Consider the following 27,220-nt stretch of genomic DNA (forward strand, 5'->3'; position numbering starts at 1 on the left):
TGCTTTGTGAAAACCTGTAAAAGAAATTGCACTATTTTTAAGATTCTTCAGTATCAAAGCTCTAAAAGCAAAATGTCTTTGTTCACTTCCTTGAGAAGAAAAATGCAGACTCATGGAAGGAGATGAGTTCTGGTTGTATTAGGTGAAAATACATAGTTAACCTGTGTATTTAGAGATAAATTAATTTTATATATACTTGAAATATATAGTTCAATCAGCAGTTTTACTAGATATCAATGAAATCATTCTGTGAATAACGTGCAAAATGTTTGTACATATTTGTAAGCAGCTTTTAAGAGAACTGGCTCACAAAGCATTATCCTTCAAAGGCACATAATAATGCAAGGCAGAAAAAGCAAATTTTAGCAGATCCATCTTGTGTGTCACAGCAAATCCAGAAATTGTTTTGGAGAACGCTTTAGCCACCAGTTAAATGCAGTGAAGGGCCCAGTGTGAGACTGCCAGCAAAAGGGAATTACTGGAAGAGCAGGGGATTAAGCCTGCCCTCTCTTGCTCCTTAAATCTTCTGCTCCATGTTGGCTCTTGCCAGGCGCAGTGCGTAAGTCGCTCCAGCTGATCCACTTACTGACCATTTGGCATCGTAAAACCAAGACGCTGGCCCTCTGCACTTGGGGCAGGTTGTCTGGTACTACAGTAGCAGGAACGAATGAATTTTAGGGACTAGTGTCTCTCTCTTATGAGGAAAGCCTGAGGGAGCTAGGCCTGTTTAGCCTGGAGAAGTCTGGAAGAGGACCTCACCAATGCGCATAAGTGTTTGAAGGGAGGTGCCAAGAGGCTGGAGCTGGGCTCTGCTCAGTGGTGCTGAGCAATGGGACAGGAGGACATGGGCAAAAACTGATGCACAGGAAGTTCCTCCTGAACATGAGGAAGAACTTCTTTACTGTGCAGTGACCGAGCACTGGAAACAGATTGTCCAGAGAGCTTGTGGGGTCTCCCTCACTGGAGATACTCAGGAACCGTCTGGACACAATCTTGCGAGATGTGCTCTGGGATGACTCTGCCTAAGCAGGGAGGTTGTAGTACATGCCTCACTGTGGTCTCTCCCAACCTGCCCCATCTCGGGATTCTGTGGGTACGGGATCCAAGCCCACCCCGCCCTGCCCCATCCTGGGATTCTGTGGACATGGGATCCAAGTCTGTCCTGCCCCATCTCGGGATTCTGTGGGCACGGGATCCACGCCTGTCCTGCCCCATCCCCGGACTCTGTGGGCACGGGATCCAAGCCCGCCCCGTCCTGCCCCATCCCGGGATTCCGTGGGCACGGGATCCACGCCCGCCCTGCCCCGTCCCGGGATTCCGTGGGTACGGGATCCACGCCCGCCCTGCCCCGTCCCGGGATTCCGTGGGCACGGGATCCACGCCCGCCCTGCCCCGTCCCGGGATTCCGTGGGTACGGGATCCAAGCCCGCCCTGCCCCGTCCCGGGATTCCGTGAGTACGGGATCCACGCCCGTCCTGCCCCGTCCCGGGATTCCGTGAGTACGGGATCCACGCCCGTCCTGCCCCGTCCCGGGATTCCGTGGGCACGGGATCCACGCCCGTCCTGCCCCGTCCCGGGATTCCGTGGGCACGGGATCCACGCCCGCCCTGCCCCGTCCCGGGATTCCGTGGGCACGAGATCCACGCCTGTCCTGCCCCATCCCCGGACTCTGTGGGCACGGGATCCAAGCCCGCCCCGTCCTGCCCCGTCCCGGGATTCCGTGGGCACGGGATCCACGCCCGTCCTGCCCCGTCCCGGGATTCCGTGGGCACGGGATCCACGCCCGTCCTGCCCCGTCCCGGGATTCCGTGGGCACGGGATCCACGCCCGTCCTGCCCCGTCCCGGGATTCCGTGGGTACGGGATCCAAGCCCGCCCCGCCCCTCACGGGCGCCGGGGCGGGGCGCGCGGTGGGCAGCCAATGGTGTGCCGGCGCTCCGCCGTGACGTCACTCCCCTGTTACATAAGGGCGGGCCCCGCGCGCCCCCCCCGGTGGCGGCTGGGCCGCGCCGCCCGGCCGGGGATGAGGGAGCGCGGCCGCCGGCGCGGCGGGGCCGTGGGGGCCATGGCCGACGGCAACGCGGACTGGATGGGCTCCCTGCCCGCGGCGCTGCGCGCCCTCCCGCTCTCCAACCTCGCCATCCCGGGTAGGGCGGTCGGGCAGGTGTTCGGGGGCAGAGTGCTGGCGCTGGGGGGGAGGCGCCTGTCGGCCGCGGCGTCGCGTCCCTGGTAGGGGAGCGCTCGGGGTGAGAGAATCCCTGTCCATTGCAGCAGGGAAAGGAGGGCTTAATCTAACGTAAATATAGCCGGGAGAAGCGAACCCATTGACCTGCTGTTTTGACTGGCTTTAAAAAAGGTAGCTGCGGCCTCTGGAGGTCCTCCTTAAGGTTTTTCAGGTTGTTTAAGTAAGGCTGGAATCAAGTCGGGAAGAAGGTTGGTTTGTGTTGACCCGAGCAACTGGAGGTTCAGCAAATGGACGTGTTCAAGGTCTGCTGGGACAGGGCTTTGAGCCACCTGCTCTAGCGGAAGGTATCCCTGCCCATAGCAGGAGGCTTGGCTAGATGATCTTTAAGGTCCCCTCCACCCCAGGCCATTCTATGATATCTCTTCTATAGCAGAATCTAAGCGTGACTTGTTAGGGGGAAAAAATGAAATATCCTAATGTATGGTCTTACATGAGAGACACTAAAATACTGTAATGACTTTTAAAATTTTCCCCCTAGAATTTTCTATATAAACTTAAAATATCTAACACCTGGCTCCTGTGCAGAGCTTCTAGTTTAATTTATTAAAATTGGCAAGAGTGAGCCTCATCGCTTCTGGTTTGCAGATAGATAAACGAGTACAACAACAGATGACCTGAAATTTACGTAGGAAGAAGCTGACTTTCCATCTGTAAATGGCAAAAAATACTATTACTTGTAGATGTCAGTAGGGAAGATTGCAGGGGTGGCTACAGTGTCAGCTCATTCTGATACTCGACGTTAGACTGGTAGAGGCTTGGTTTTCATCTTAGTGCTTTAGCTTGAAAAACACTTTGGATATGTGTTATATTATAGATAGTCTCAAGCTGTGCCTTGGACATTAGGAGGAATTTCTTCACAGGAAGGGTGATTAAATATTGGAACAGGCTGCACAGGGAGGTGTTGGAGTCACCATCCCTGGATGTGTTCAAGAAACAACTGGACATGGCACTTGCTGCCATGGTCTAGTTAACATGGTGGTGTTTGGTCAAAATTTGGACTGGATGATGTCAGAGGTCTTTTCCAACCTAATTGATTCTATATAGCAGATTTTTGGAGATGCTTCCCTAGAAACAGAGTAACTTTTTGTGTCAGCAGGAATAACCTGTCCCCTTCATGAAGCAAGTAGAGGAAGAGGCTGTGCACCTCCTGTGAGGTACCACAGCACTCACTGCTGTTATCTGGAGCAGAACAGCAGAAATGCCAAGTTTCAGTCAAAAGTGGCACCCTTTCCTACCCTGACAGTAGCAAAAACGTTTTATGTGACCCTGCTCAACAGAAGTGGGAGAGAAAGGAAGTTGAATGTTCATATAAAATTCAAGTGTCAGCAGATTTTGCAACTTCTAGCAAAGAAATTCTTCTCTGTTTTAGTGAACTGTAATAAGTCAAATTCCTGTTGCTGTAGCCACTGAGCAGAATGTTGTGATTGCATTAGGGTGCATTGCTGCTGTCTGTCCCTTGCAAACATCATGCAACCAGTATTGCAGCAGAGAAACCAAAGAAATGAGTTCTTGTTTCAGTAATGCCATGATGCTTTTAAAATGAGTAGTGGGGTTTTTTGAAAATGCTTACAACATATCTTTGTTTATGGCCAAGGTTGGTGTATCTTCCCACCCCTTTCCTGTATATACATTATATAACCTGTAAGCAGGCAAAAGACATTTTGGGAAGATGTTTTGGAAAATTTTTTTAATATTATTTTAGTCAAATGATTATTTTGCTGAGGTGGATTTTTGAATTTGTGGTGCTTGACAAAGCAACCTTCTTGAGAGCCAGGGTGGTGTGCAAGTAGTGTGCAAGGAAAGGACTGTATAATACAGGTTGCAGTTGAGGCATCTATTTACAGATGCTGAATAGCAACGGAGACCAGTGTTGTCTTCAAAGGGGAGATGAAAGGTAGGCTTCAGGTTGAATGAGAAGCATTTTTGTTTGTGCTTAATGCCTGTGTGGCCTGCTTTTGTCCATCTCTTGATGCATTTGTGTTTCTCCCCTGGAATGATGGACTCAACTGGTTTTGGTTTGGGGATTTTGTTTGTTTGTTTGTTTTCCCCTCCCTGCTCCCAGTCACTCTTTGTACATAGGAGCAGAGATGGAGCTCTAGGAGTGGAAACCCTAAAACCTGTTTTAACTTGAAATAAAGTCAGCACTAAAAATCATGACACTCTTTTATACTTTTTGCACTTAGAAGAACTGCAGCATTCAAAGAATAACATTCTACTATTTTTTTTTTTTAGAAAAGGACGAAATGATGGTATAATGAGGCTATTTGAAGTGAAAGAATTTATAGTATACACAGTAAAGTAACAGCTTAGATTTAATTTATGGTGTGATATTTTAAGTGGCAAAGTCTTAAGTCTCTTGTATGATGCTCAGGAGATCTTCATAGAGTTCTGCTGTTTATTTGTTGCAAAGCTTTTGCTTTTGGAGCTACTTGTTTTCACTGGCTTTAGAAAAGGTAGTTGTGACTCCTGGGGGTCCTTTTCAAGCTACGTTATTCTGGGATTCCTTGAGCTATTAAATATGGTGTGAAACATCTTACCTGAGGGCAGAGGAGGTCATTCTTTGCTCAGCCCTTAGAACCAACGGGTAGCAAATGATGTTGAAGATGGGTACCTCATAATGCATAGAGTGTGTTTACATGCTTATTTAACTCTGTGCTCAAAATGGAGAGAGAATTTGAAAAATTCAAGGTCATTCTCTAAAGTTTGTGTCATCTGTTCCCACATTTGGGCTTTTCTGTCATTTCTTTTAGATAAAAACTCTAGATAAAATGTTACACTAGCGTAGTCTCATCCCAGGAATGTGTGATGTCATGAGGGGAGGGATCTTTTGCAATAAGAAATTGCCAAATATCAAGTAACTAAAATGTCATCAATTTACAACCATACAATACAATCAACAAAAATAACCACCCTCAACAAGTGGTGACCCTGTGTGAAAGTCCAGAGGGTTTTCTCTTAATTATATTCCACTAATCCTCTTTGAATGTGAGTTTAAAAATGAACTCTTAAACATTTTGATTGTGGATGTGACTGTTGGCAGGGTATTTGTATGGTATTTGTTTAATCTCAAGCTGGTTTACTTTAAAGATTTTTATGAAATCATGTACAACTGTGATACTTATTACTTTCCTTGATCATCTGTTGATCTGCATCAGCTATTTTTCTTATTTATTCTTTGAGAAATGGAACACAAGAAGAATCTGGAGCACTCTCACTGATCTGCTTTTGAAGTAAATCAGCTATCCTTGCCTGTAGTTGCATGCTGATAGTTCATTGCACTGTGGTTTGTACAGTTTGTACTGATTCATTTTAACTACTGCAGAAATTCTTAAGCAAGTCTCTTGATCAACTAGGTGCTAGAGTCTCAAGTCTCTCTGCATCTGGATGTGCAGCACCATTCTCCTGTTTCATCAAGCTTTTACAGATGAAACACTGTGTCAAGGTCCACTTTGTGAGGTCACCATAAGCTTGTACCTGTTGGTTTGAGACAACAGGGCAGTCTAGTGGATGTTCAGTGCCAGCCATCAGTGTTTGCTTATTGAGCATTTTATCAGTCCAGCCTCCAAGGAGCTGGATGAATGCGATGAGCAGAAGAGCAGGCAATTCTGTTTTCCTTTGGGTGTTGGTAATAATTCATTTACTTAATTCTTATTCCAGCTTTGAATATTTAAGGGCTGTGATGTAACAGATAGGTATACAGTCTTACATCAACCCATATCCCCCGACTGGTTCCCAGCTTTGGGCAGAATGGTTAGCTGTGAATTTCCCCCGTGCTGATTCTCTTTCTTTGTCTTCCAGAGAAAGCTTATGATGACTTAGCTAGGGATCCACTGCTCCTTGCAGGAGCCTCCAGAATGGTTATGGGTGCCCTTTCATAAATATAAGTAAGGTAATCAAAAATGTGTTCTGTCCCCTGCCTTCCCTCCTCTTCCCCTTCAAGTACAAATGAGTGTGTTCAGCAAGCTAACCTGATGGGAATGTCTTCTGTGGTGATGATGGTTTAGAGGGATTTTAGAGGGTTTGGGTTTTTGTGTTGTTTGTGTTTTGTTTGGTGGTTTGTTGTTTTGTTTTGTTTTTTTGGTTTGGTTTGGTTTTTTATGAGAAGTGGTTTCTGCCAGAAAAGCTTCTTGCAACAGCTGCTCATGGAATTGGGCAAGCCCCAGTGTGGGTGCTGGAGCATGTGGGCGTCCCAAGGGAACATGAAGGTTAGCCTGATGTGTCATGGTGCTGCAGATGTAGAAAGGAAAGAACAACAGGTTGAATGGCTGTATGTAGAATATATGAGTGATTATATTTTCTTCCACATAGTTTGGGTGAAACACATGCTATTAGTAAAACTTAAGCTTAGTTGGGGAACAGTTAATTTGAATCCGAACTTTTTGATTGGTTTGATTGGTGTCACTGGAGAAGAGAGCTGAAAAATGGAAAAATTCATTTTTAAAACTTTGAAATGTAAATTTTTGTGTTGTAGGTCAAATGCTGTACATCTAAGGCTGATTTGAAACAGTAAGGAAATTTTTGCCACCAAAAACCAGTTTTTCACATGCTGGTATACCTAGAACTGAGCATCATGCTCAGCAGGGTGCTCTGCTGGTGTGGAATGTTCTGGCTGGGCAAGCTGCCCCTCCTGGGAGAACGGGGCAGCTCTTCACCTGCAGCTTCTGATCGTGCACAGAGCCTCTTCTGTCATCTTCTAGTGATACCAGCTGGTGTGTTCTTGCTTCCTCAGAAACCATGTGGAAGGCTGGCCAGGATCTCATTTCTAAGTCACACAGAGCAGTTGGAATGTGGAGCTATTCCTGTCAGCATTAGGTTGGATGATGGGTAAGGAGTTTCCTGTGGGATGCTGGGTGGCAGGTAGCTAGAGCTGACAGAAGAGTTTTACAGTTCCAGAAGCATTTTTTTTTTTTAGCAGAAAATCATATTGGCTTGAATATGGCTAAAACAAGGCCATGTCTGAGACTTGAAATACTGAAGTGTCTTTTGACTGTTCACTGATCTCTGAGGGGAGGTGGCTCTTCTAAAATAGTAAGTCTTTGCTTGCTGCTCCAAATTACAGCACTAGTCATGCTGCCTAATTCCCCACTATGACACATACACTCTTAACTTTCTAACCAACTTTGAATACAATAACTTCCTATAGTTTGTTCATGGTAGTGTCAGTATGACTGTGGCCAAAACTTTCACTACTATAACAAGCCACTGTTTCTGCCCTTCTATGGGAAGCTCACTCCAAAAGCCTGAGTAAGAAGCCTCCTGGTTTTGATCTAAATGATCAAAGTACTATGAAATGATCATCCCTGGAAAACAAAGCTTTACACATACAGCTAGTAGGCAGTCATAATGAGGAGCAGCCCTGCTGGCCAAGCCCATAGTTAAGTTAAAGGAGGTGATACAAGGCATGGAGGGGTGTTTCCTGTGATGACAAGCTGCTGTGGGTGACTGAGTGGTGCCGTAGCATGACTGCTGGGTGCTTGTCCTCATGTGTCAGGCACATGGGGAATGCCATGGGAAAGCTGGTGAGGCCTTGTGCATCTGCCCAGGAGTGCCACCTCCCACCCAGCAACTGGCCAGCTCTGCTACCCTGGCAGCGCGAGTGTTCACCAAGAGCATGGTGAGCTGCCTGCGTTTGACTCGGCCAAGCAGAACTGATATGGTTCTGAAAAGAAGCAGCAGCACTGTCCAGTTAAGAGCTGGTCACTAGGCTCTGACTACATCTGATGTTTTTTTCTCTTTGCCTGCGTGACCCTGAGGTGAGCTGCTGAACTTGCTAATGCTGTGGTTTTCTTCTTTGTTCATGGGCTGGTGTGTGCTCTGGGTGCATGAGCTGAGAGAAGTGGTGGTGAGCTTGAGGCTCCTCCCAAACAGTATTCCTTTGGAGTGCTAATTAAAAGGATCACTGAATCAGCTGAGCTGGCCATCTGTTGGGTTAAAGCTCAAAGGGAAGAAATGTTAAGATTTGTTCTGGTGCACCAAACTCTGTTTTCCTTCCCAATTTAGTTGGCACGTAGCAATGAATCAGGTAGTAACCATTAGAAGAAAGCATCTGTTTAAGTATGGTGATGTTGGGTACGATTTGTAAATACAGAATTTTCAGGATGAACTTTTTCTGAAAGGAAAAACTGTTTTATTACCTTGGTAGTCTACTTGATGGTAACAGCGAATCTCAAATGTTTTTAGAGAGTCTATTAAATTATCAGGAATGTTACACTGATGAGAATATTTGGTGGAAGATGTTGCACTATTCCTAAATAACCAAGTATTCTTTTTGTGTGTCCCTGTGTGAGGAACTGTGTGCAGACACTGAGTGTTTGTAGAAGTTCCCCTGAAAAGCCAGTCTTAGGGTTTCTCTTTCTAAAAGACTTCTGTCATCTGTGTAGCCAAAACCAATGTTCTTGAAATGTATATCAAGGTCTTAGTTTTTCCTGATTAAAAGAAATAAATAAATCTTTTCCTTATTAAGATCTGTTCCCTAGAGAGTGACTTGTGTGTCTGGTAAATGAGTGCAGAACATGCCAAAGTTTTACTTCAAGTGGAGAAAACTAGTCACAATGTTGATATAAATGTTTGTTGCTCTCTTTCCATGTTGTGTGAAAGTTCCAGTTTGCCTGCTCTTCCAGAAAAGATGTTAAAAGAGGGAAAATTGCCATATAATGAAAACAAGAAGGCTCTAGTAAAATTCTTTCTCAGAAGAGAACGAGCCCTTGATCCACACGTTTCTGAATGGTTGGAAATCAGGAGTTTTGGACTCTAAACTGAAGATTTTTTCCTTTTTGGAGCAGGTAGATCCATTCAGGATTTGAAATGATAGAGAAGTACTGCTGCTTTCTTGGTTTCCCAATGCAGACAGATGAGGTTGTTGATAAATGGGAAATCATTACTAAATGACCTTAAACTTCATTGCCAATAACTCCAACCAGTGCTGAAAGGATTCCTCCTGGCTGGAAAGAAAAGCAAACTACCCTGTGACATTGTGTCTAAGATAGTTTTAAGCTGTCTTTAAGCTCTCTTTATGCCCCTTTTATTGTACCCTGCTTCACCTCCCACCCTGAAAGAAGCAGTGGGAAATCAGGATACTTCTTCCTCTATGAGAGCAAGTTTTCCTAAGAGGATTTAGTCTGTACTAGGGTTTGTCTTTCCTAATGAAACTGCATTAAGAATACCAAAGGATTCTTTTAAGCTTGTTGAAATATAAACACTCATCTCTATAGTTTTAGATAATTATCAATAGGATGTTTGTTACTTCTGCCTTGCCTCCTTTTGCTAGGCAAGTTAATATGAACTATTTGATTTGCTTTTCATTAGTGATGAACTTTTAAGATGTTAATCTTCTGATTAGAAAATCTGGATTGTTAATGACCTGAATCCTGTGGACTTCTAGGCTTTGAGAGGTACTTTTGCTTGTCAGGTTTTTCCCTCAGTTTTGGCACACAGGACATGTGTTTTAGAGGAACGTTTGTGGGATAGCCTTAACTTGCTGGCAATTACATCCTGTGTTTTTGAAACTTGATTACTGGGCTCCTGGCTGTCTTGGCTGTGTGATGCTTGCTATGCCGTGTGGTGTGCAGTGGTTTGTAATGTGTGGGGAATGTACTTCATCCAGTGAGAAAAGCTTGTGCTAAGAAGTTTGGCGTCACTACAGCTGGGGGGGTTCCGTGTCCATAAATGACCCTCTAATGCTTTTAGGGGGTGGAATGTTACCTTGACCTTGGTTCTTAGGCACATTTAACATACACAAGAGGTTTTCTTGCGCTTTTCATCCCAATAATATTCTTTTAATGTGAAGATGAATCCAAATTTATTCTGATCTATTTAAACTTACTGACAGTGCATTCTCCTGCCCTTCTGCTTTCACTTGTTGTTTCTTGGTAAGCCAGATTATTGCAGAAAGTGTCTTTAGGTGCTGCTTCTGTCTAGTCCACAGCCTTGCTATGACGGGGACCAGCAATATGCTAGTAGACATGGTTGTATGCAAAAAAAGGGTGGTTTTGTCTTGTTTTCAAGTAATTGGCAGTGCACAAGTATGTTATATGTTGGAAGATCTCTGCACTTTGCATGCCATAGACTCATATTTTTAACATCCCATGAAGGTAAATTTACAAGCTTGCAGAAAGACACAGGTTGGTGAGATGATGCTCATCCCTATCCCTCTGCTGCAGCTGGATATGCAGAAAGTACTATGTGGAAACAAAAGATAATATCAAATGATACAGCTAATAAGTGTTGAAATTTGATGCTTAATAACATTCTGTTGATGAGTATCACTTGTTTAAGCTACACCGTGGGTTAATTTGACTATCTGTGACTAAGTAGCAGGACAAATAGACACAACAGACTGGAAAGGTAGATTTTGCTGCAGATGTGATGATAAACGGCTGCTTTCAAACAATTAGCAGAAAGGCTTCAATGAAAAAAGTCATCCTGAACAGTGAAATACAATCTATTTAACATACAAATTGAATTGAGAAGTGATCTGTTTAACGTACAATTAACTTGAGAAATTAGTATAAGGACAATAAAAAGATGTTTAAAGATACAAATAAAAATTAATCCATGTTCGTAATTACTGGGATAAAATTAAGAGGACTATCCATAATTTTAAGTCTGGCATCTAGAAGATACCTCTTTATTCTAACTGTATCATAGCCTTTGATAGTTAAATATCTGGGCACTCGATGGGATGTGACTGCTTTCCTTGAAACTTCCAGTCTTTGTCAGATGAAAGAACTGAAACCAAAATAGAGCAGCTGTTGTCTATAAGAGCTGCCAGCTGATTAGCAGTCCGCTAATTTTTGTTTTTGAATGTGCAATCTCTTTCATGATTGAATTTAATGCCTGCTGGTTCATGCTGTGCATCTTCAGCCAGTTGGAAGCAAGTGGCAAATTATCATCACTTTGTTGCATTTTCTGTGGCTGACTTGGTTTCGGGAAGGGCTGAGCACCAGACTGATGCCGTGTCACTGGAACAGCTCAGTGAGGTTTGCAATCTGAATGCTAATCCGGTCTCATCGACAGTAACTCAGAAAGATGTGTGCTGCACGTGCAAGAACGTGCCTTGGAGGCAACTCACACTGGGTTTCTGGCCTCTGTTCACCTAAAGGACAATGAAGACCATGTTTCTTGACTTTTGTCTGCCTTTTGACTTTTCAAGGTGTAAGGTGGAGGTTATAAATACCTGGTTCTGTTGGTTACTTTTTTCACAGTCAAAAGGTTTAAGGAATAGCTTTATTGAATCAGTATAGGATGTTATTTATATTTGAGGTAGGTATCATCTGAAATGTCTTGCTTCAAGAATTCTTGAGGTTGTTTTTCCCAAGAAAAGTGCCCATAATAATTTGAGGTGACACACACTATTTATGTGGTGGGGAACGCAGATCGTGAAGGATTTTTTACATGTGAAAAAGACTTTCCTATGTACATTGCTATGAGAGTTTTGTGGCACTTGCTCTGTCCAGGAACTTCCAGCCCTGTCTTGCTGTCACTGTACAGCATCTGAGTATCTTCACACATCCTTGTGTTAGACATGAGTTGAGAATGTGGTTAGCAGCTCTTACACTGAACTGCTAACAAAATGGGACTAGTCTTCTCCATTCTTCTGGTATATGCTCTAGCCTTTGCCTTTTAAATTTTACAGAGTTGGATTGGTTTAGTTTATGCTTTTTCAAAAAGAAATCATGCTGTATCACATGTATCAGCAACCAGCCTGGTTTCTGCCATAGCTGCAGAATGGCTACACTTTGATGGAGTTCAGGAGTAGAGTGAAGGAGAGCAGGGATTATTTTGACCTCGTGATACAATCGGCTTAGCATGTACTTAACATCACAGCTAAGCTATATTAAAAGGCAGTGGCTGAGCTGGTAACATATCACAGTGATCTTAAATTAAAGAAGGGCCTGGTGGATGATGTGAATCCCCACATTGCTCTTACCCCACAGCCCAACGAGTATCCAGTGCTGTTGCTTCAGTTTGGTTTTCTCTTCCTGGAGTAAAAATGTTGTGGGTCCAGGTTTGGCCTAGATATTTCTCACAGTGGTGGCTGGCCTTCTTAAATGACCACTGAAAACTAATTGAACTTGTGCTGTCGTTCCAGCCTCAGTATTGATCATAGAATGATCAGTAGAATTGATGATATTCCCCTGTCCTCCTTAGCAGGTGGTCTGCCAAAAGAAAGGCATGTTTTTCAGATGCTCCAGCTCATGTTCTGCTTGGGTTTTTTTTTCTAGGTATGCCTGTTGACTTCATTGTAAGTGAAAGTTCCATTTCTTAGACTTTTAGCAGAGCCACAGGCAGAGAGTTAAAAGGATCTTCTCTAACTATAGCAGCATGTCACATATAGTTTAGTTTGCTGTTAAGGAGTGCAGTTTTTAAACTATGTTTTGAAAAAGTTGCAATGTGCTTCTGGCTCATTTTCTTTCATGTTGCTCTCTAGTGCTGTAAATAGAATGTTTGTGATACTGTAGAGAGCAAATTTGCTCTTTGTGTCCTTACATGCACCTTGTATGTGGCAATTTGCAAAGGAAAGGCTTTTGTAGCTGTAAAGTATGTGATCAGACTTAAGAAAACAAGCTGTTTCTTGATTCAGATTTGCTCAGATAACTCCAAGTTGGCAACGATATATTTGTGGCCAGATAAAATTGTCATTCCTTTGTAAGTCAGATTTATCAGTCTAAGGGAGCATAATGGTGAGAGTGACTCCTATAGACAGATCTCTAGACTGCTGCACTGTCTTAGTTAGAATAAAAAGAAAATATTTCTTATGTCATTATTCCAGAAAGTCAAACAATTTTCTACATTGACTTAAACAGAGGAAGAAATAAAATAGGTAGAATCAAGATCATAAAAAAAACCCAAAAAACAAAACCAACCAACCAAACACCTTCACAGTGAAAAACAAAAAACCCCATGATTTCTGTGTGCCAAGTGACTCATTCCAAGGCAGAAGACAAGCCCCATGTGATTGAAGTCTACTTTCTAAATATTATGGAAGCTTGAAAGACTCATTCTGCTGTATGGGAAGGTGTCTGAAACTCAAACATCTGTAAACTACAGCTTGCTGCCTGAGCCAGACCTCACATGGCTTCTTCTGAAGTGTCTTCACTAAGTGTTTGATCCTGTATTTTGTTTGGGGTTTGATCCTGTATTTTGTCTGCATGTTTGGAGGTGGGAAAGAAAATCCTCTCACTCCAAAACTGACAGCTACTTTCTGATGTAGTTTACTGTGACAGGTAGTAAATAGCTTCTTAAGATGGCATCTTTTAAAACCAGCTCTTTTGTCACTTGTTTCTAGAGGACTGAATGGAAAACCGTAAGAGGCACACTTTTACAAGGCTGTGAAGAATTCATGAAGAGTTGGTCAGAACTAGTTTTAGTGGTTATCTGTAAAGCCTGAAAACTAACCTTCATGGTACCTTTTCATTGCTTTTGAACTAGTTGAAATTCATGGAGACAGAGGGCATTTAAGGTTGTTGGCAACTGATGTTTGGTTTATGCACAGTCTGTTCTTCCATCTGGATTAAAAAATGCCGACAGGATAATCCAATTGAGATCATAATCTTGTTTGTAGCTCTGACCTTGCATCACAGGGAATGCATCAGTCTTCAAGTGAGCCCTTATACACAAAAGGTTTGGGTAAAAGAGGCTATGGATGCCTCAAATTTCATCTTAAAATTGGATATGACAAGGTAGGACTTTTTAGAGTTGCAAACTGAGGTAGAGAAGGAAATTCTAGAAAAGCATAGCCCTAGAAGCAGGGACAAGAACCTTAGGCCATGCACAATTAGAAAATGCAGATGCCAGCAACATGGTGCAGGGTCCTTGTATTCCTGGGGCAGCTGGGATATGAGCTCCTTGTTACTGCTGGTGAAGATGCTTTCTCTGTACTTCAGCAAGTGGGTCTGCAGGGAGTGTGTGGGGTCTGGCTCAATGAGCAAACTCTTCCACTGTGCTGAAGAGAAAGGGAAGGAGGGCTGATAGAGCTCCTATAGTGTTTTTTCTGTCTGGGGTTTCACAGGAAAGGTGAGCCTGCAGCAGTTGCAGCTGCGTGGCCAGAATGCTGGTGCCTGGTGTCAATGATTAGAAATCCCTGGTAAACCTCAGTCTGGTGGATCAACTTCTACCTGTCTTTGCTTTCTGCTGTTCTGGTACAGTGCAGGCCAAGATACACTGCCCTCACTCTTTGTTCTGTTACTGACTTGGCTAGGGTAGGGATATTTGATTGACTCTAAAGCTGTTATTTTGAAGGAATCTTGTTGTTATTCAGGTTTGTTTCCATTTACCATTGAATTTTCAGTTGGAGGTTTTTTCTAGTAATCAAAAATTTTATACTAGAGGTGCAGTTTTTCTGCCAAGGTACAGATAGTGTTACAGGAGCTTTGTTGGACTCTCATTATTTTGGCGTGGACTGGTGATTTTGATTGCTGGTCGTCTTTTTTTGAGGAGTTTTCTGTTCACTGTATGTTTAGTCACTCAAAGGCACTGCCAGGTAAAAGACATGTTCGTGATCTCATTTAACATGAGCTTGGTATCTACACACACAGTAAATGTGGTGTACTCAAGGGTTCCACCTCTAAGTTCAGCCAATCATTGCCCACTGTTCAAACTACTAATCATTTATTTTCTATCTTGAGGCTTGTGCAGGTGCAGATGCCTCTGTCCATCACACTAATAAAGATACCTCTTTGAAGAACTCTGCTGTATTAGGTCGTAATTGGATTTACCAGGTAGAATTAAATTGAAGTCTCAGGTTTTTACAATGAAGCTGGACGTCTCATCGGAGATCAGTGATCTACCAGGCTCTGGGAAAGCTTTGAAGATTGATTGGTAGTTTATAAATTGAAGGAAGGTTGGAAGGAAGTTCTTCTTTACCCACTTTTGTTTGTCTTGTGGTTTTTGGAGTGCACTGAAATTAGAACTGTTTTCTTGTGTGAGCTCCCAGCTGAGAACCCTATGCATGGCTCTTGTTGTAGAGTCAGGTAAAACCAAGATGTAAAGGATAGTCTGAAAGGCTCACACTTGAGCATAACTCTTCTGTGATCCTGCCATACATGTAGGACTTTGTTCAGTTTACAGAGCACATGGATATATGTGTTTTGGCAGAGTCAATTTTTCTAAAATTAATTATTCTTGGCTTTTTTTCCCCAGGATCACATGATTCTTTCAGCTACTGGGTTGATGAGAAATCTCCTGTGGGACCAGACCAAGCCACAGCCATCAAACGTTTGGCCAGAATTTCCTTGGTTAGAAGGATCATGAAGAAATGGTCAGTGACCCAAAATCTGACTTTCAAAGAGCAGTTGGAAGGTGGGATCCGCTACTTTGATCTTCGTGTATCTTCCAAACCTGGGGAAATAGGACAAGAGATTTATTTCATACATGGCTTGTTTGGCATCAAAGTATGGGATGGGCTGAAGGAGATTAATACCTTCCTTGAGCAGCACCCCAAGGAAGTAATCTTCTTGGATTTCAATCACTTCTATGCCATGGATGACGGCCATCACCACTTCTTGATCAACAGGATCCACTCAGCATTTGAATCCAAACTTTGTGCTGTTGAATGTGTGGAATACGTGACGTTACAGTACATGTGGGAGAAGAAGCACCAGGTAGGGAAAGGATGTGTAATGTTTTTCAAACCCAAAAGGTTAAGATTTCAAAAACAGAATCTGTGTGTAGTTCCCACTCAGAGGTGTTGGACCAAGGATGATGCTGATGGTCAATTTAAAGCCCACTAGGGCCTCCTTTATATAGTGTGCATGTTTTCCTCCATTTATGTGCAGCAGGGTATCCCCTTGTCCATGATGTGACTAGTCTGTGTCCTGTTCCCAAGCATGCTTGTTAAATTAAATTAGATATCCTTGGAGCTTTGTGTTCCTCACAAGTGGTTTTCTCTTCTAGAAGAGCATGTATTGCAGACTTGTGTTGGTGAGGATTTGATTAACTGTCATCTTTCTGGCTTTAATGTGACTGAGGTAGAGTACAGAATTTCTTAGCTCCTTTGCAGCCATCCAAATCTATAGAGGTGAGGTTAAATGCTTCTTTCTGCTCCCATGTGTACATACAAACCAAGAATAGGGTTTCAGCAGTGGCTGAATTTCAGCAGCAGCTGTAATTCTTAAACTGTAAAATACATGAGGCTTTGAGGAATTCCTCTGAGCTAATGTTGTCAGTGTTAGGGCTCAAAATGAATGTTTTGTAAATGTGGGTGTTAATAAAAAGTATTGCATCTTTGTGCTATCCTCTTATAGAGAACCACCTTACAAGCCATAGAATATGGACTTTTGATTTGGAGAAGGTTTTACTGAAAGCAAGAAAGCTTTGGCATGTCATGCTGTGTCAGCAGAATGCCATTACACCACTCGACCCAGTACCCTTTAGCCATCTAGCAGGAGTTACTCAGAACATGGCAAGACTGCTAAAGTTCTTAACTTAAAGTACAGATACAGTATTCTCTGATGGTAAGAATCTGAAATTCTCTTAGAAATGCATTTAAGCTGAATTCTTCGAAAGACAGTTCAGTATGCTCCTGGCACCTGTCGTTGTAAACTGATGACCCTTAAAGCCTGAAGCAATCCCATTCTCATAGCTAACCGAAATGATCTCTGTCTCCTTTGGCAATAGTGCAAAAAATTTACTGACACTCTTGACTTGAGAGCACCTTCTTTTTGCTTGGTCCTCTTTTCACTGCTATGCTAGCTGCAACAGTACCGTATGAGCACAAGCCAGTGCAATATCCTGCTCAAATAAAAATATAATAGTTGTGATTTTTTTGTTGTTTATTTTTTCTCTTCCTTTTTTTTTTTTTTTGTTCTGTTAGGTTCTCATATTTTACCACCACCCTTTGTATGAGGAATACCCCTTCCTGTGGCCAGGTAATAAAATGCCAGCACCGTGGGCTAATACAACCAACGTGCACAAACTGCTGCAGTTCCTGGAGACTACACTTGAGGAACGAAGTCGTTATGGGACTTTTCATGTTTCTCAAGCAATCCTCACACCTCGAGTGAAAACTATTGCACGGCATCTTGTTCGTGGTCTGAAGAACACACTTGTTCATAGGTAAGGACTTGTCTTCATTTCTCAGTTCTTTACTTACCACGTTTCACGTTGAAAGAAGCACTGAGTAAGCAAGAAACCACGAGATGTTAGCTTAGGCTTGATGCTGCTTTGCTCAGTACTGTTGCTTGTGAGAGATATTTGCAACCCTTAAAAATAAAGAATCAATGAAAATAATACAGTGACAGGGTGTGTATATATATATATATATATATAACTGTAAGTGGTTTGAGGGGCGGGCAGAGAGCTTGTGCCACAGAGGAAGATTGGCTATTTCTGCATTCGGTTTTGCATTTGTTTGTACAAATCTGTCCCAGTAATATCAGTAATGGACAGATATATGACCTGGGGCAGTATTTTATCTTGGGTGTTTTTTCTTTTTTACCAAAAATTAGATTAACCATTTGACTTTAATACCACTGACTGTTGTACAATTATTTTGTCTATGAGTAAGATCATTATAAGAGGGTTTTACTTGGAGTAGCACAGGGTGCCAGTGACTCTTAATAGTGTTAACAACATGACCAGAATATTTCCATATGACTGAATATTATGGAATTATCACCTTGTAGCCTATTTGCTAAAAATTAGCAAAATTGTCCTAATAGGATCTGGTCTCCTGACTCACTATTTAATATTCCGTGTTTTGATGTCACTAACAGTTTATTTTGCCATAATGATATTAAGTTTTAAATTACTCTCATACAGATGGTCTCAACTGGTCTAATTCGATCAGGAACTGAGTTTATTTCTAAGCAGTGAGATAAACACACATCTTCAGCAGCCAGTTCATGTTCCTTGCTCATTGGTCACTTCAGAGTTAATTACAGTATTACTGTTTTGAAGTTAATGTCAATGTAGCTTTTTAAAAATCCTTTCTAAAAATAGCAAATGTTGTGCTTTCACACTCACAAAAGTTACTGATCTAAGTTGCTGACTGAGAGCAGGCCTGGTGAGAAGGACTTGGGGGGTACTGTTGGATGAGAGCCTGGACATGACCTGGCAATGTGCACTTGCAGCCCAGAAGGCCAAACACATCCTGGACTGCATCCAAAGCAGCATGGGCAGCAGGTTGAGGGTGGTGATTCTGCCCCTCTACTCCACTCATGAGATCCCACCTGGAGTGCTGTGTCCAGCTCTGGGGTCCCCAGCATGGGAAGGACATCAACCTGTTGGAATGAGTCCATTGGGGAGGCCATGAAGATCATTAAAGGGCTGGATCACCTTTCCTGTGAGGAAATGCTAGGAGAATTGGGATTGTTCAGCCTAGAGAAGAGGATGCTCCAGGGTGACCTAATTGCAGCCTTCCAGTATCTGAAGGGAGCCTACAAGAAGGATGGAGGGAGACTTCATACAAGAGCATGTAGTGACAGAACAAGGGAGAATAGCTTTAAACTGCAAGAGAATAGGTTTAGGTTAGGTATTAGGAAGAAATTTTTTACTGTGAGGGTGATGAAGCCAGAGCAGTTGTGGATGCCCCATCCCTGGGAGCAACTTGGTCTAGTGTAAAGTGTCCCTCTCCGTGGCAGGAGGGTAGGAATGAGATGACCTTTTAATATGCTTTCCAACCGAGGCGATTCTGTGAAGTAAGGAAATTTCAGGTGGCGGTATACATCACGGAATTTTCAGTCTGCTTCCTGTTTACGGGCATGAATCTGGCAAAACCCAGCCATCGCAGCCGGCGTTCCGGGTCTGTGCGGGCGCTCGGCACTGGGCGGCGCTCGGGGGCCGTGCGCGGGGTCAGCGCCGGGCTGGTGCTGGGCGGGACAGCGGCCGCGGTCTGCGGGTTACGGCCGGCAGCGAGCCGCGTTTCGGCTTTAAAACGTACGGTTCTTTTTTAAAGCGACTCCTGGCACGGATCTGGGCCGTAAGCCACCGTTAGCTGGAAGCCTGCCTTCGCTCCATCCCTGTCTTTCAGCCCCATCCTTACCCCTTGTTTGGAAGTAAACTGAAAATTTAGTAGATGCTGCCGTTTGCTAAAGCGTGATTGCTCGTGTAGGTTTACACAAGCTAGCTGATGTGCAAATCAGTCTTTGCATTTTATGTAGATGTCTGCCTTCTCATATGGAAATTTTGCCCTGAATATGAATATTTAAATGTTCTTGAGCTCTTGTTAAAGGAGAAACGTGCAACAGTCACACTTAGCCAGCAGAAGTCTCATGTGTCCCTTGACAGGGGCAGTAATTATGCCTTCACTCAAGTTCTCTTTTTCTCTCGATTCTTGATAAGATTTTTAAAATTTTCCTGAAGCAGGTGTGGTAGGGTGTTTTTTAAATTTTTGTGGATGTGGTTTTTTTCTTTATCACCCTGCTAGCTAATTTGCATGTCTACCGTCTTCACAAATAATGTATGGGTGCTATGGCACTAAAATAATACTAATGTATTTATCCATTTGTCTTAACTGCTGAAAAACCTGGTGTTTGCATATTAAAGTGCGAAAAAGCTGGTGTAGACTCCTGGCTTGCACTGTGTCCAAGAAATTACTTGAAATTTTTCCCCGTGGTAGAATTTCTAACTCCACTTAACTCAGTTCCTGACACACCTCACCTTCCTCTGGTTACAGTGATGTATAGCAGGACGTTCAAAACCCCTATAGAGCTGACAGCCTGATTCTGGGTTTGGTTTCCATGATCCCATTGCTTTGGGTGGATCTGGAAACTGAAAGGAGTTTTGTAGAAATGCTGCCTCCAACTTTTTTCCTGCCAACCCCAAGGCAGAAATGGGCAGGGGAGCATCTCAGGCCAGATATAGCTTTGCTTTGTGCTACACTGCAGTCTGCTGTGAAATTGAGCTTTTGACTTAACACATGCTCAGGTGAAAACAAATCAGGTTGGAGAAAATTGTAGTGTAACGTTGAATACTGAAGCACAGTCTGCTCAGTGAATACAGAGTTGACAAATGTTTTGTATGCCTGCTAATTTGGATTGATGACTGACCAGTATCTGATAGCTGATGACCATGTGCTATGTTAAGCACTCGTCCTATCAGCTGGTGGCAGTCAGGACCCGATTACAGACATGAGATAATATATTTTGTAAACGGCATGTTGTGTTTGAAGTAAGTAGAGTAAGTATAGAGAAGTGTCTCTTTTAAAGTGTCTAATTTTCTTTATTTCAATTTCTTTAGGAACCTGCCCATGATTTTGAATTGGGTGAAAGAACAGAAGCCCGGTGTTATGGGTGTTAACATAATTACCTCGGACTTTGTGGAGCTGGTTGACTTTGCTGCTACAGTTATTGCACTGAATGACCTCCTTTTAGAAGAGGATGAATCTACATCTAAATCCTGATTGCTGTATCCTGCTTGTGCTCATCAGTGGAAATCTTTGAACTATGCTCAGTGTTTTACTTATCAAGTGAAACCCATTGTAGTCTCCATTCATTTTAAAAAAAAAAAGTGTCCTAGAGGAAACGTGGTTAGACATCACGTACAGCCAGGTCCCCGCTCCTGGTGATGTGTGGACCTGAGTGGAACAAAGTACTGTCTGAGTGCTGCTGCGTGTCTGTCTGTGCTAAGTGTTTGACTAAGTTATGCACACATCTGCTGCCGTCTGGTGCAGTCCCTGCCTGCCAACGAGAGGCTGGCCTCTGGAGCAGATGTACCCGATTGTGGGGCGCATCTCCCTGGTGACTGGGCTCACCGTGCCCTTGTGTGTGCATCCTGCTTGTTTCCCATCACCACGGCTCACTCCAAGGATTGCTGCTGATCCCGTAGCAGTCTGGCCAGGCTGGCTGAGATGGTATTGTTCTTGGGCCACCTCAGGCATAGCTGGGCCCAGCTGGGGGCTGCTGCTGTGTTCATTATGCTGTTTTAGACACTACCTCTGACTTACTTGAAGGGACAATATTGCCATTGTTCAGGGGGAAGCTGTTAACACTGTTAAATATCCAAACTGTCCTTTGGGCCTGAGAGGTGAAGGCTTATCCAGTTCTTCCTCTTTGGAGTCCAAATGCTTCTTCTGGACCTCTTTATATTACTTTAATACTTCAATACATTTATTGCAACCATGTTTGTTTCTTTTTTGTTTGTGTTTCTTTTGTCATTAATTTGGAGAATATTTCTATCTTCAGATTTTGAAGATTATAACTCACAAGTCTGAATTCCTGTTGGGACATTTGAGAACGTACAGCACAACCTTTCTCTTTTGCTTGTGGGTTACTCGGATTTTTTCATCCTTCAGTTTTTCTTTGGGGAAAGTTTCTCACCCAGACAGCCTTTCTCTGGAAGAAGGTGGGCTAAATGGGGGATTACTTGATATTCAAAGAACTGGAGTTGACAGGGACTGCATAAAGCCCAAATATTGAATCACTGTGACTTGTGATGTGACAATGAATTTTGAAATAGGACCTGCAAGTTGTGCTTGTAGACAGAGCCACAGCTATGGGGGAGAAATTTCTCCAGCCTTCACATGCTTATGACAAAGTAAGCAATAGTCATAGAAGCACAGGCAGGTGTCAGTGCTGCTTCTTTCTGTAGTCATGCTTATTTTTGTTTGTTCACAACAAGATGTGACCATGTGTGTTTGCGCCAATGCAATCGCATGTTGGTGCTTATCAGCACTTAATTCACTAGCTGATGGCAGTCCTGCAGTCTGGTTTACCTTTGTTTTTTTTAAAAAAAGATTAAACACAAAAATGACTGATTAGCAGATGCTTCTCTGCTCAGTCATCTTTCTAAAGCAACTGTTGGTGCACTAATTATTCACTGAATATGAATTTGTATTAGTCTCTAAGCTTATTTATAATAGAATGGATCATTTTTTATGGATATTTTATTCAAAAGAAAAGTGAATCTCAAGATTTATTATTTTTGTTATTGTATCCTGTGTCTGCCATCATGGTCTGACAGCTGTGAAAAATCTCAAACCTCTTTGCTTGCTTGTCACAAACTCTAAACTTGGGACAAGTTTATCTAAAGGTTTGCAAACCTTCCATGTGAACCTTGGCTGGATTCTGAGCAGACTGTAATCTGATTTATCTGTTGTTTGCATGGTTTTCATTAGAGTTCTTTGAATTTTTTAACTGAATCCTTTCTCTAAGGGAGTTGGGGGTAGGGGGCTGCCTGTCACTCAAGCTTTCTTTCTCCTTTCCTCTTGTGTTCTAGTGACAGGGGACAAGTGATAAAAATCAGTTTTTGGGAACTAAGCTCAAATTTCTAGTTTAATACTTCCTTTGAAAACCCCAGCAGAAGGTTTTTATTATTTTTTTTCTTGTTGATGAAACTGTTGGAACCTTTTTTTGAACAGCACTGTTTAGTGTGCAAATTTATTTAAAATACCTGGATTTTCCTTAGCTGTATTTTGTGTTAACCTACTTTTACTTGTGGCCCCAACTGAAACTCCATGATAGCATTACATGTATGCATTTGGTTTCAGTGGTGGTGTAGCTGCAAATTGTCTTAGAGCTCAGAACTCAGAAAAACCTGGCTTGAATACTGATTAGGCAGAAATAATATGTTTGCAAGGTTTCCTGCAAAACTGGAAGACAAGGCAAGAAGATGAAGTGAATATGATGTTTGCATTTGACCCTTAATGTATTTTGTACTGTATATATCTACCTCAAAAGAGATTTATTGGACTTAACCAATACTTGTGTTGTGCATGCACAGGAATGACTGAGTCATTGGTCCTTCTGCTGTATTTATTTGGATAGAAACGGGATGGTTGCAACTCAGGACTTCGGTTAGACATTTTTAAGTGCAAACTCAGCAGTTTCTCTAACATACTTGCTGTTAGCTGTTGCCTCTTGAAATAGATAATGGCATGTTAGGTGTTAAGAGTGTTAGCAGAGGGAGAAGAAATGGACAACAACTTTAGGATTAATGGTTAAGTATGTGTGGGGGGAGAACAACGTTTCTGTAAGGTTGGCCTGTCGGAAGAGTCTCGTGTCTTTTCAGAGCAGTGCTTGATGTTGTGCTTCTAATGTGAGGAACCTGACAGTCTCAAGTAGTGAGTTGGGCTCCTGGCAGATAACACTTGTCTGTGACAGGATATCTCCCATGGATATTCTGGGCAATGTTAGTGCTGGTGTTTCAAATTGGTCCTAGGGTAGTCCTGAACCATCCTAAGCGATATGAACTACCCTTCTTCTATTCTGTTACACAGAGCAAAGCTACCCATCTAACAGGCTTATCTCTCTGACACAACACCAAAACATATTCAGACTTCCTCATGCTTTGAAAGATGGAGCTCATCTAGGCTTGAACTTTGGGCTGTGGACTCTGTTTTGCAGCATTACAAAATTAAAAGGTGAGCTGGGCAGGAAGGGAGGATCAAGGAAGTAGGGCAGTAGTTTGCATCCGGTGCCCACGTGGAAGGTGTGGCAGTGTTTGGCCCAGTTTCAGGCAGTAGAGTGGAGCAGGTCTGGCAGGTGAGTGACAGTGGCTGCAGCTCATGCTGAGACACTCAGACAATAGTCTGACTGAGTGGTCTGTTCCTGAGGTCAGTGTGAGCAATTCAGACTGTGAGATCAGGGATGTGTGAGCTTGAGGAAAATAAAGATTGACATGAACACAGGAGAAAGCTGGAGGGTTTTTGCTGTTGATGTAGACATACATTTGGTGAATACAGTGTTTTAGTCTTGCTCATATATCCCCAAAGCAGTAGGGTTTACTTTTAAACAGTGTAGGTAGAAAACTCCCCCTGAAGAGTTGTTCTGACTTCTTGACTATTTGATAGGTGCTGGGAGAGGAAAAGCCAGGAAAAGAGCAGCTGCTTGAGGCAAAGTACTTACTTGAATTGCATGTTCTTGAATAATTATTCACATGGTTTGTTATTATAGATTCAGGTTACTTATATATTATTTTATGACTGTTCTTTCTCTTCCTAATATGCAACACAGAATGCCAAGCACACTGATGGCATTCCTGTTCTCCTTGCACTGATTGCTGCCATGTGCAATTCAAGGGCACATTTGAGGCACAGTAGATCTGTGTATCCCTGATGGGAAGTAGTAGGGAGATAGTTGTTACATGTGTGACTACTTAGCTTCTTACTGTGTCCTTGTAGTGAAAACAGAAAAGGAGTCACTACTGGATTTTGCAGACTGACAATCTCTTGGCTTCTTACTTGGGAACTACTGTATTAATACATTGAACTGTGAAACTGGGAGTTAGTGTTTTCTTTTGTTATTAAAAATTAAAATAAAATAAAAATCCTGCTGTTGAGTTTTATCTCAAGAACTGAAGGGATACCTGTGTGCATGTGCTCTGCTGGAATGGTGAGGATCTTGCTGGAGACAGTGCTGGCGAGACATGTTTCAGGGGTGCTGTGGGCAGTGAGAGATGTGAGACTGGGAGTCTTCTTGGGTTGCTTAGCCTGGAGAAAAGGAGGTTCAGGAGAGGCCTTATTGCTGTCTACAGCTACCTGAAAGGAGGTTGTAGTGAGGCGGGGGTTGGTCTCTTCTCCCAGGTAACAACTGACAGGACAAGAGGAAATGGCCTCAAGCTGCACCAGGGGAGGTTTAGATCAGGTATTAGGAAACAGTTCTTCACAGAAAGGGTTGTAAAGCATGAGAACAGACTGAACAGGGAAGTGGTGGAGTCACCATCTCTGGAAGAGTTCAAAAAGTGTGTGGATGTGGCACTTGAGAACATCATTTAATACTGAGCACAGCAGCGCTGTGCTGGACTTGATGATCTTGGTCTTTTCCAGCCTTGGTAATTCTATCATTCTGTGATTCACAGCAGAAATGCTGACTGCAAAAAGGCCCACATTCTGCTAAATGGACTCTTTGGAGAAGACAGGAACAATGAGAAAACGCTATCTTTGCTCCCAACACATGCTGTCTTCCTGTCTTCTGGTGTGTTTGCACTGAGTTAGCATGTTGGAGTTGACAAAGCACCTATGCTGTAAGGTTGAAGAAGTACTTTTGAGCAGGAACTTCTGGCTCAAACAGAAGTAGGGCTTCTGCCAAGATGCTTATCTTGTTCTCATCTGGCTAAGCCTTTGGAAATATTTTCTTTGCATACCTGTCTCAGGTGTCAGAGTTCATTGCTGTATCCTCTAGCAGTCCAGGGGTTAGGACTTCAGTAGACAGAGGATGTGACCATTTTGATTTAAAATTGGGTTACCCATGGAAGTCTAGAGAGCATGTGGGACTTGAGATTTACTTGACTTTGCAGTGTTTCATACAAAGTCCATATGAAGTTTTAGTAAGACTTTTGTCTTGATTTCAACATATTGTTACCAATCCCTAATAAGCAAATTTTTTGGTCAGAGGACCACTGTTGGAGACAAAACTTCAGGCAAATTTTCATTGGTTGTTTAAGCACAGAGAAATTGTCTAATGTGAGGAACAGAACTGACCCAAAACTTCATTCAAAGTTCAGATCAGTTCAAAATGCAGTTCTTTTTGGCAGTGGAAAATAAGATTTTTTTTTTAATTATTATTTTTATTTTGCTTTTCTCTCTGACAAATTCTTATTCCAGCCTTGGTTTTTAACTCAACAGATGAATAAAAGAGCCAGAGCAAATACATTTTATGCTAAGGACACATATGTAGGACTAACTGTGGCAAGAGTATAGTGATTTACTTAATCACACCTTTAATGGTAATCCTATTAGCTCTTTGTTTTAGGTTGTTAAATCAGTCTCTATTTTGTATTAAAAATAATCAGTCCTACTAAATCAGTATGCCTGTCCTGTTAAAATGTTTACTTCCATTAGCATATTTATTTCTCTGCAAGTCTAATCAAGTAAACTTTTAATTGTAGCAACTGGAATAGGAATGTCAGCTTTAGAACTGTGTGCTGAATCTGATTACATAAATATTCAGGAATATAAAATATATTGTGTTGTCCATTGAAACAGTACTTCTCTTACCCACTGATAGATCTGTGATATCTCACCTGCATTGAACTGCAGTGTATTCTTTATTTTGAAAAAAGTATTGATCAGTACATCCTCTATAACAATAATTTTGATGGTTCTTGGATTTTTTCTTAATGTTAAATGTATTTTGCAGATGGATTTTTTTTTTATTATTATTTATACTGTGGGAAAGGACAGAGGGGCCAGATGAATTTTTATTTTGTGAAGTTTCTGTTCTCTTTCGTGGTAGTTTGTGCTTGATCCATCCGTCCAATATAGTTTTGTGAAACCAGGATGCCTCACCTGAACTGCAGATAAACTTGGGGTTCACATCTGTTTCTTTCTGCTTTATATTGTTGGGGTTTTTAATCCTGAAAATAAAAAGTATAACATGAGCTAATCATCTTTACTGTGTGTTCTGTACTGCTGACTGTTTTGATACATGATGATTCCATTGTGAGTCAACCAACATCACTTGAGCTCAGTTACTTCTCTGATGCAGAATCGTGTCACTGAACATTGGTTTGGGGGTTTTTTCGAAGTGTCACATCTTGATGCACTTGTGTCTCCTGGGTAGTTGGACCTGGACAACATGCTTATTTTTAGGATGTGCTGACAACTTCTCAGTGGAAGCAGCAGTGCAAAGTGATTAGAAATCTGTGTACTTGCACTCGTGGGTTATATCTCTGCCTGGCTGCACTGGGATAAAAGCATGCTAATACATGGATCCAGGTCTATCTTGGAAGGCAAATATAACTTATGTGCAGCCTCTACTGCTTTAATACAGGTGATGAAGCTCCACAGTAACATCTGATCAAGAAATAAAACATTGATAATGACTCCTGGAGCCTTCGCTAATGTTGGATGCTTGTAACCCAGTGAGATCAGAGAGACTGCTTTTGAGTTACTTTCAGCTTGCCTGTCTTGAGGATGTGGGAGTACTGGGGTGGAGAGAATGGATGGCCCTGATTCCCTAATGTTTGCAGACAGTAGTGACTGAGCGGGGTGTGTCTACCTTTAATTCTAAAGGTAGAGCTGGGAATTCCGAACTTAATCACTACTGTTCCTACCTGTTGTCTCAGACCTCGAGGTAAGTGTTTACAAGCCAGACTATAT

The 27,220-nt window shown here is 42.6% G+C and overlaps 1 protein-coding gene across 2 annotated transcripts; it reads left to right on the forward strand.

Annotated features, from left to right (window-relative positions):
* The first annotated feature begins 1,973 nt into the window (after window positions 1–1,973).
* On the forward strand, window positions 1,974–26,499 carry PLCXD2 (phosphatidylinositol specific phospholipase C X domain containing 2). 2 transcript variants are annotated; one of them, XM_051780011.1, is made up of 4 exons: window positions 1,974–2,146; window positions 15,385–15,845; window positions 17,057–17,298; window positions 20,422–26,499. In XM_051780011.1, exons 1-4 carry the CDS (start codon window positions 2,023–2,025, stop codon window positions 20,582–20,584), a joined length of 990 nt encoding a protein of 329 aa, XP_051635971.1. In that variant the 5' UTR covers window positions 1,974–2,022; the 3' UTR covers window positions 20,585–26,499. The 2 variants fall into 2 exon arrangements, with proteins under 2 accessions (XP_051635971.1, XP_051635972.1); XM_051780012.1 differs by lacking the exon at window positions 1,974–2,146 and adding an exon at window positions 7,050–7,068.
* Window positions 26,500–27,220: the final 721 nt, after the last annotated feature.

The sequence above is a fragment of the Manacus candei genome, unplaced genomic scaffold, assembly GCF_025592945.1.
Source record: "Manacus candei isolate 608988 ecotype Guabito, Panama unplaced genomic scaffold, ASM2559294v1 h1tg000014l, whole genome shotgun sequence".
NCBI classification, from domain to species: domain Eukaryota; kingdom Metazoa; phylum Chordata; class Aves; order Passeriformes; family Pipridae; genus Manacus; species Manacus candei.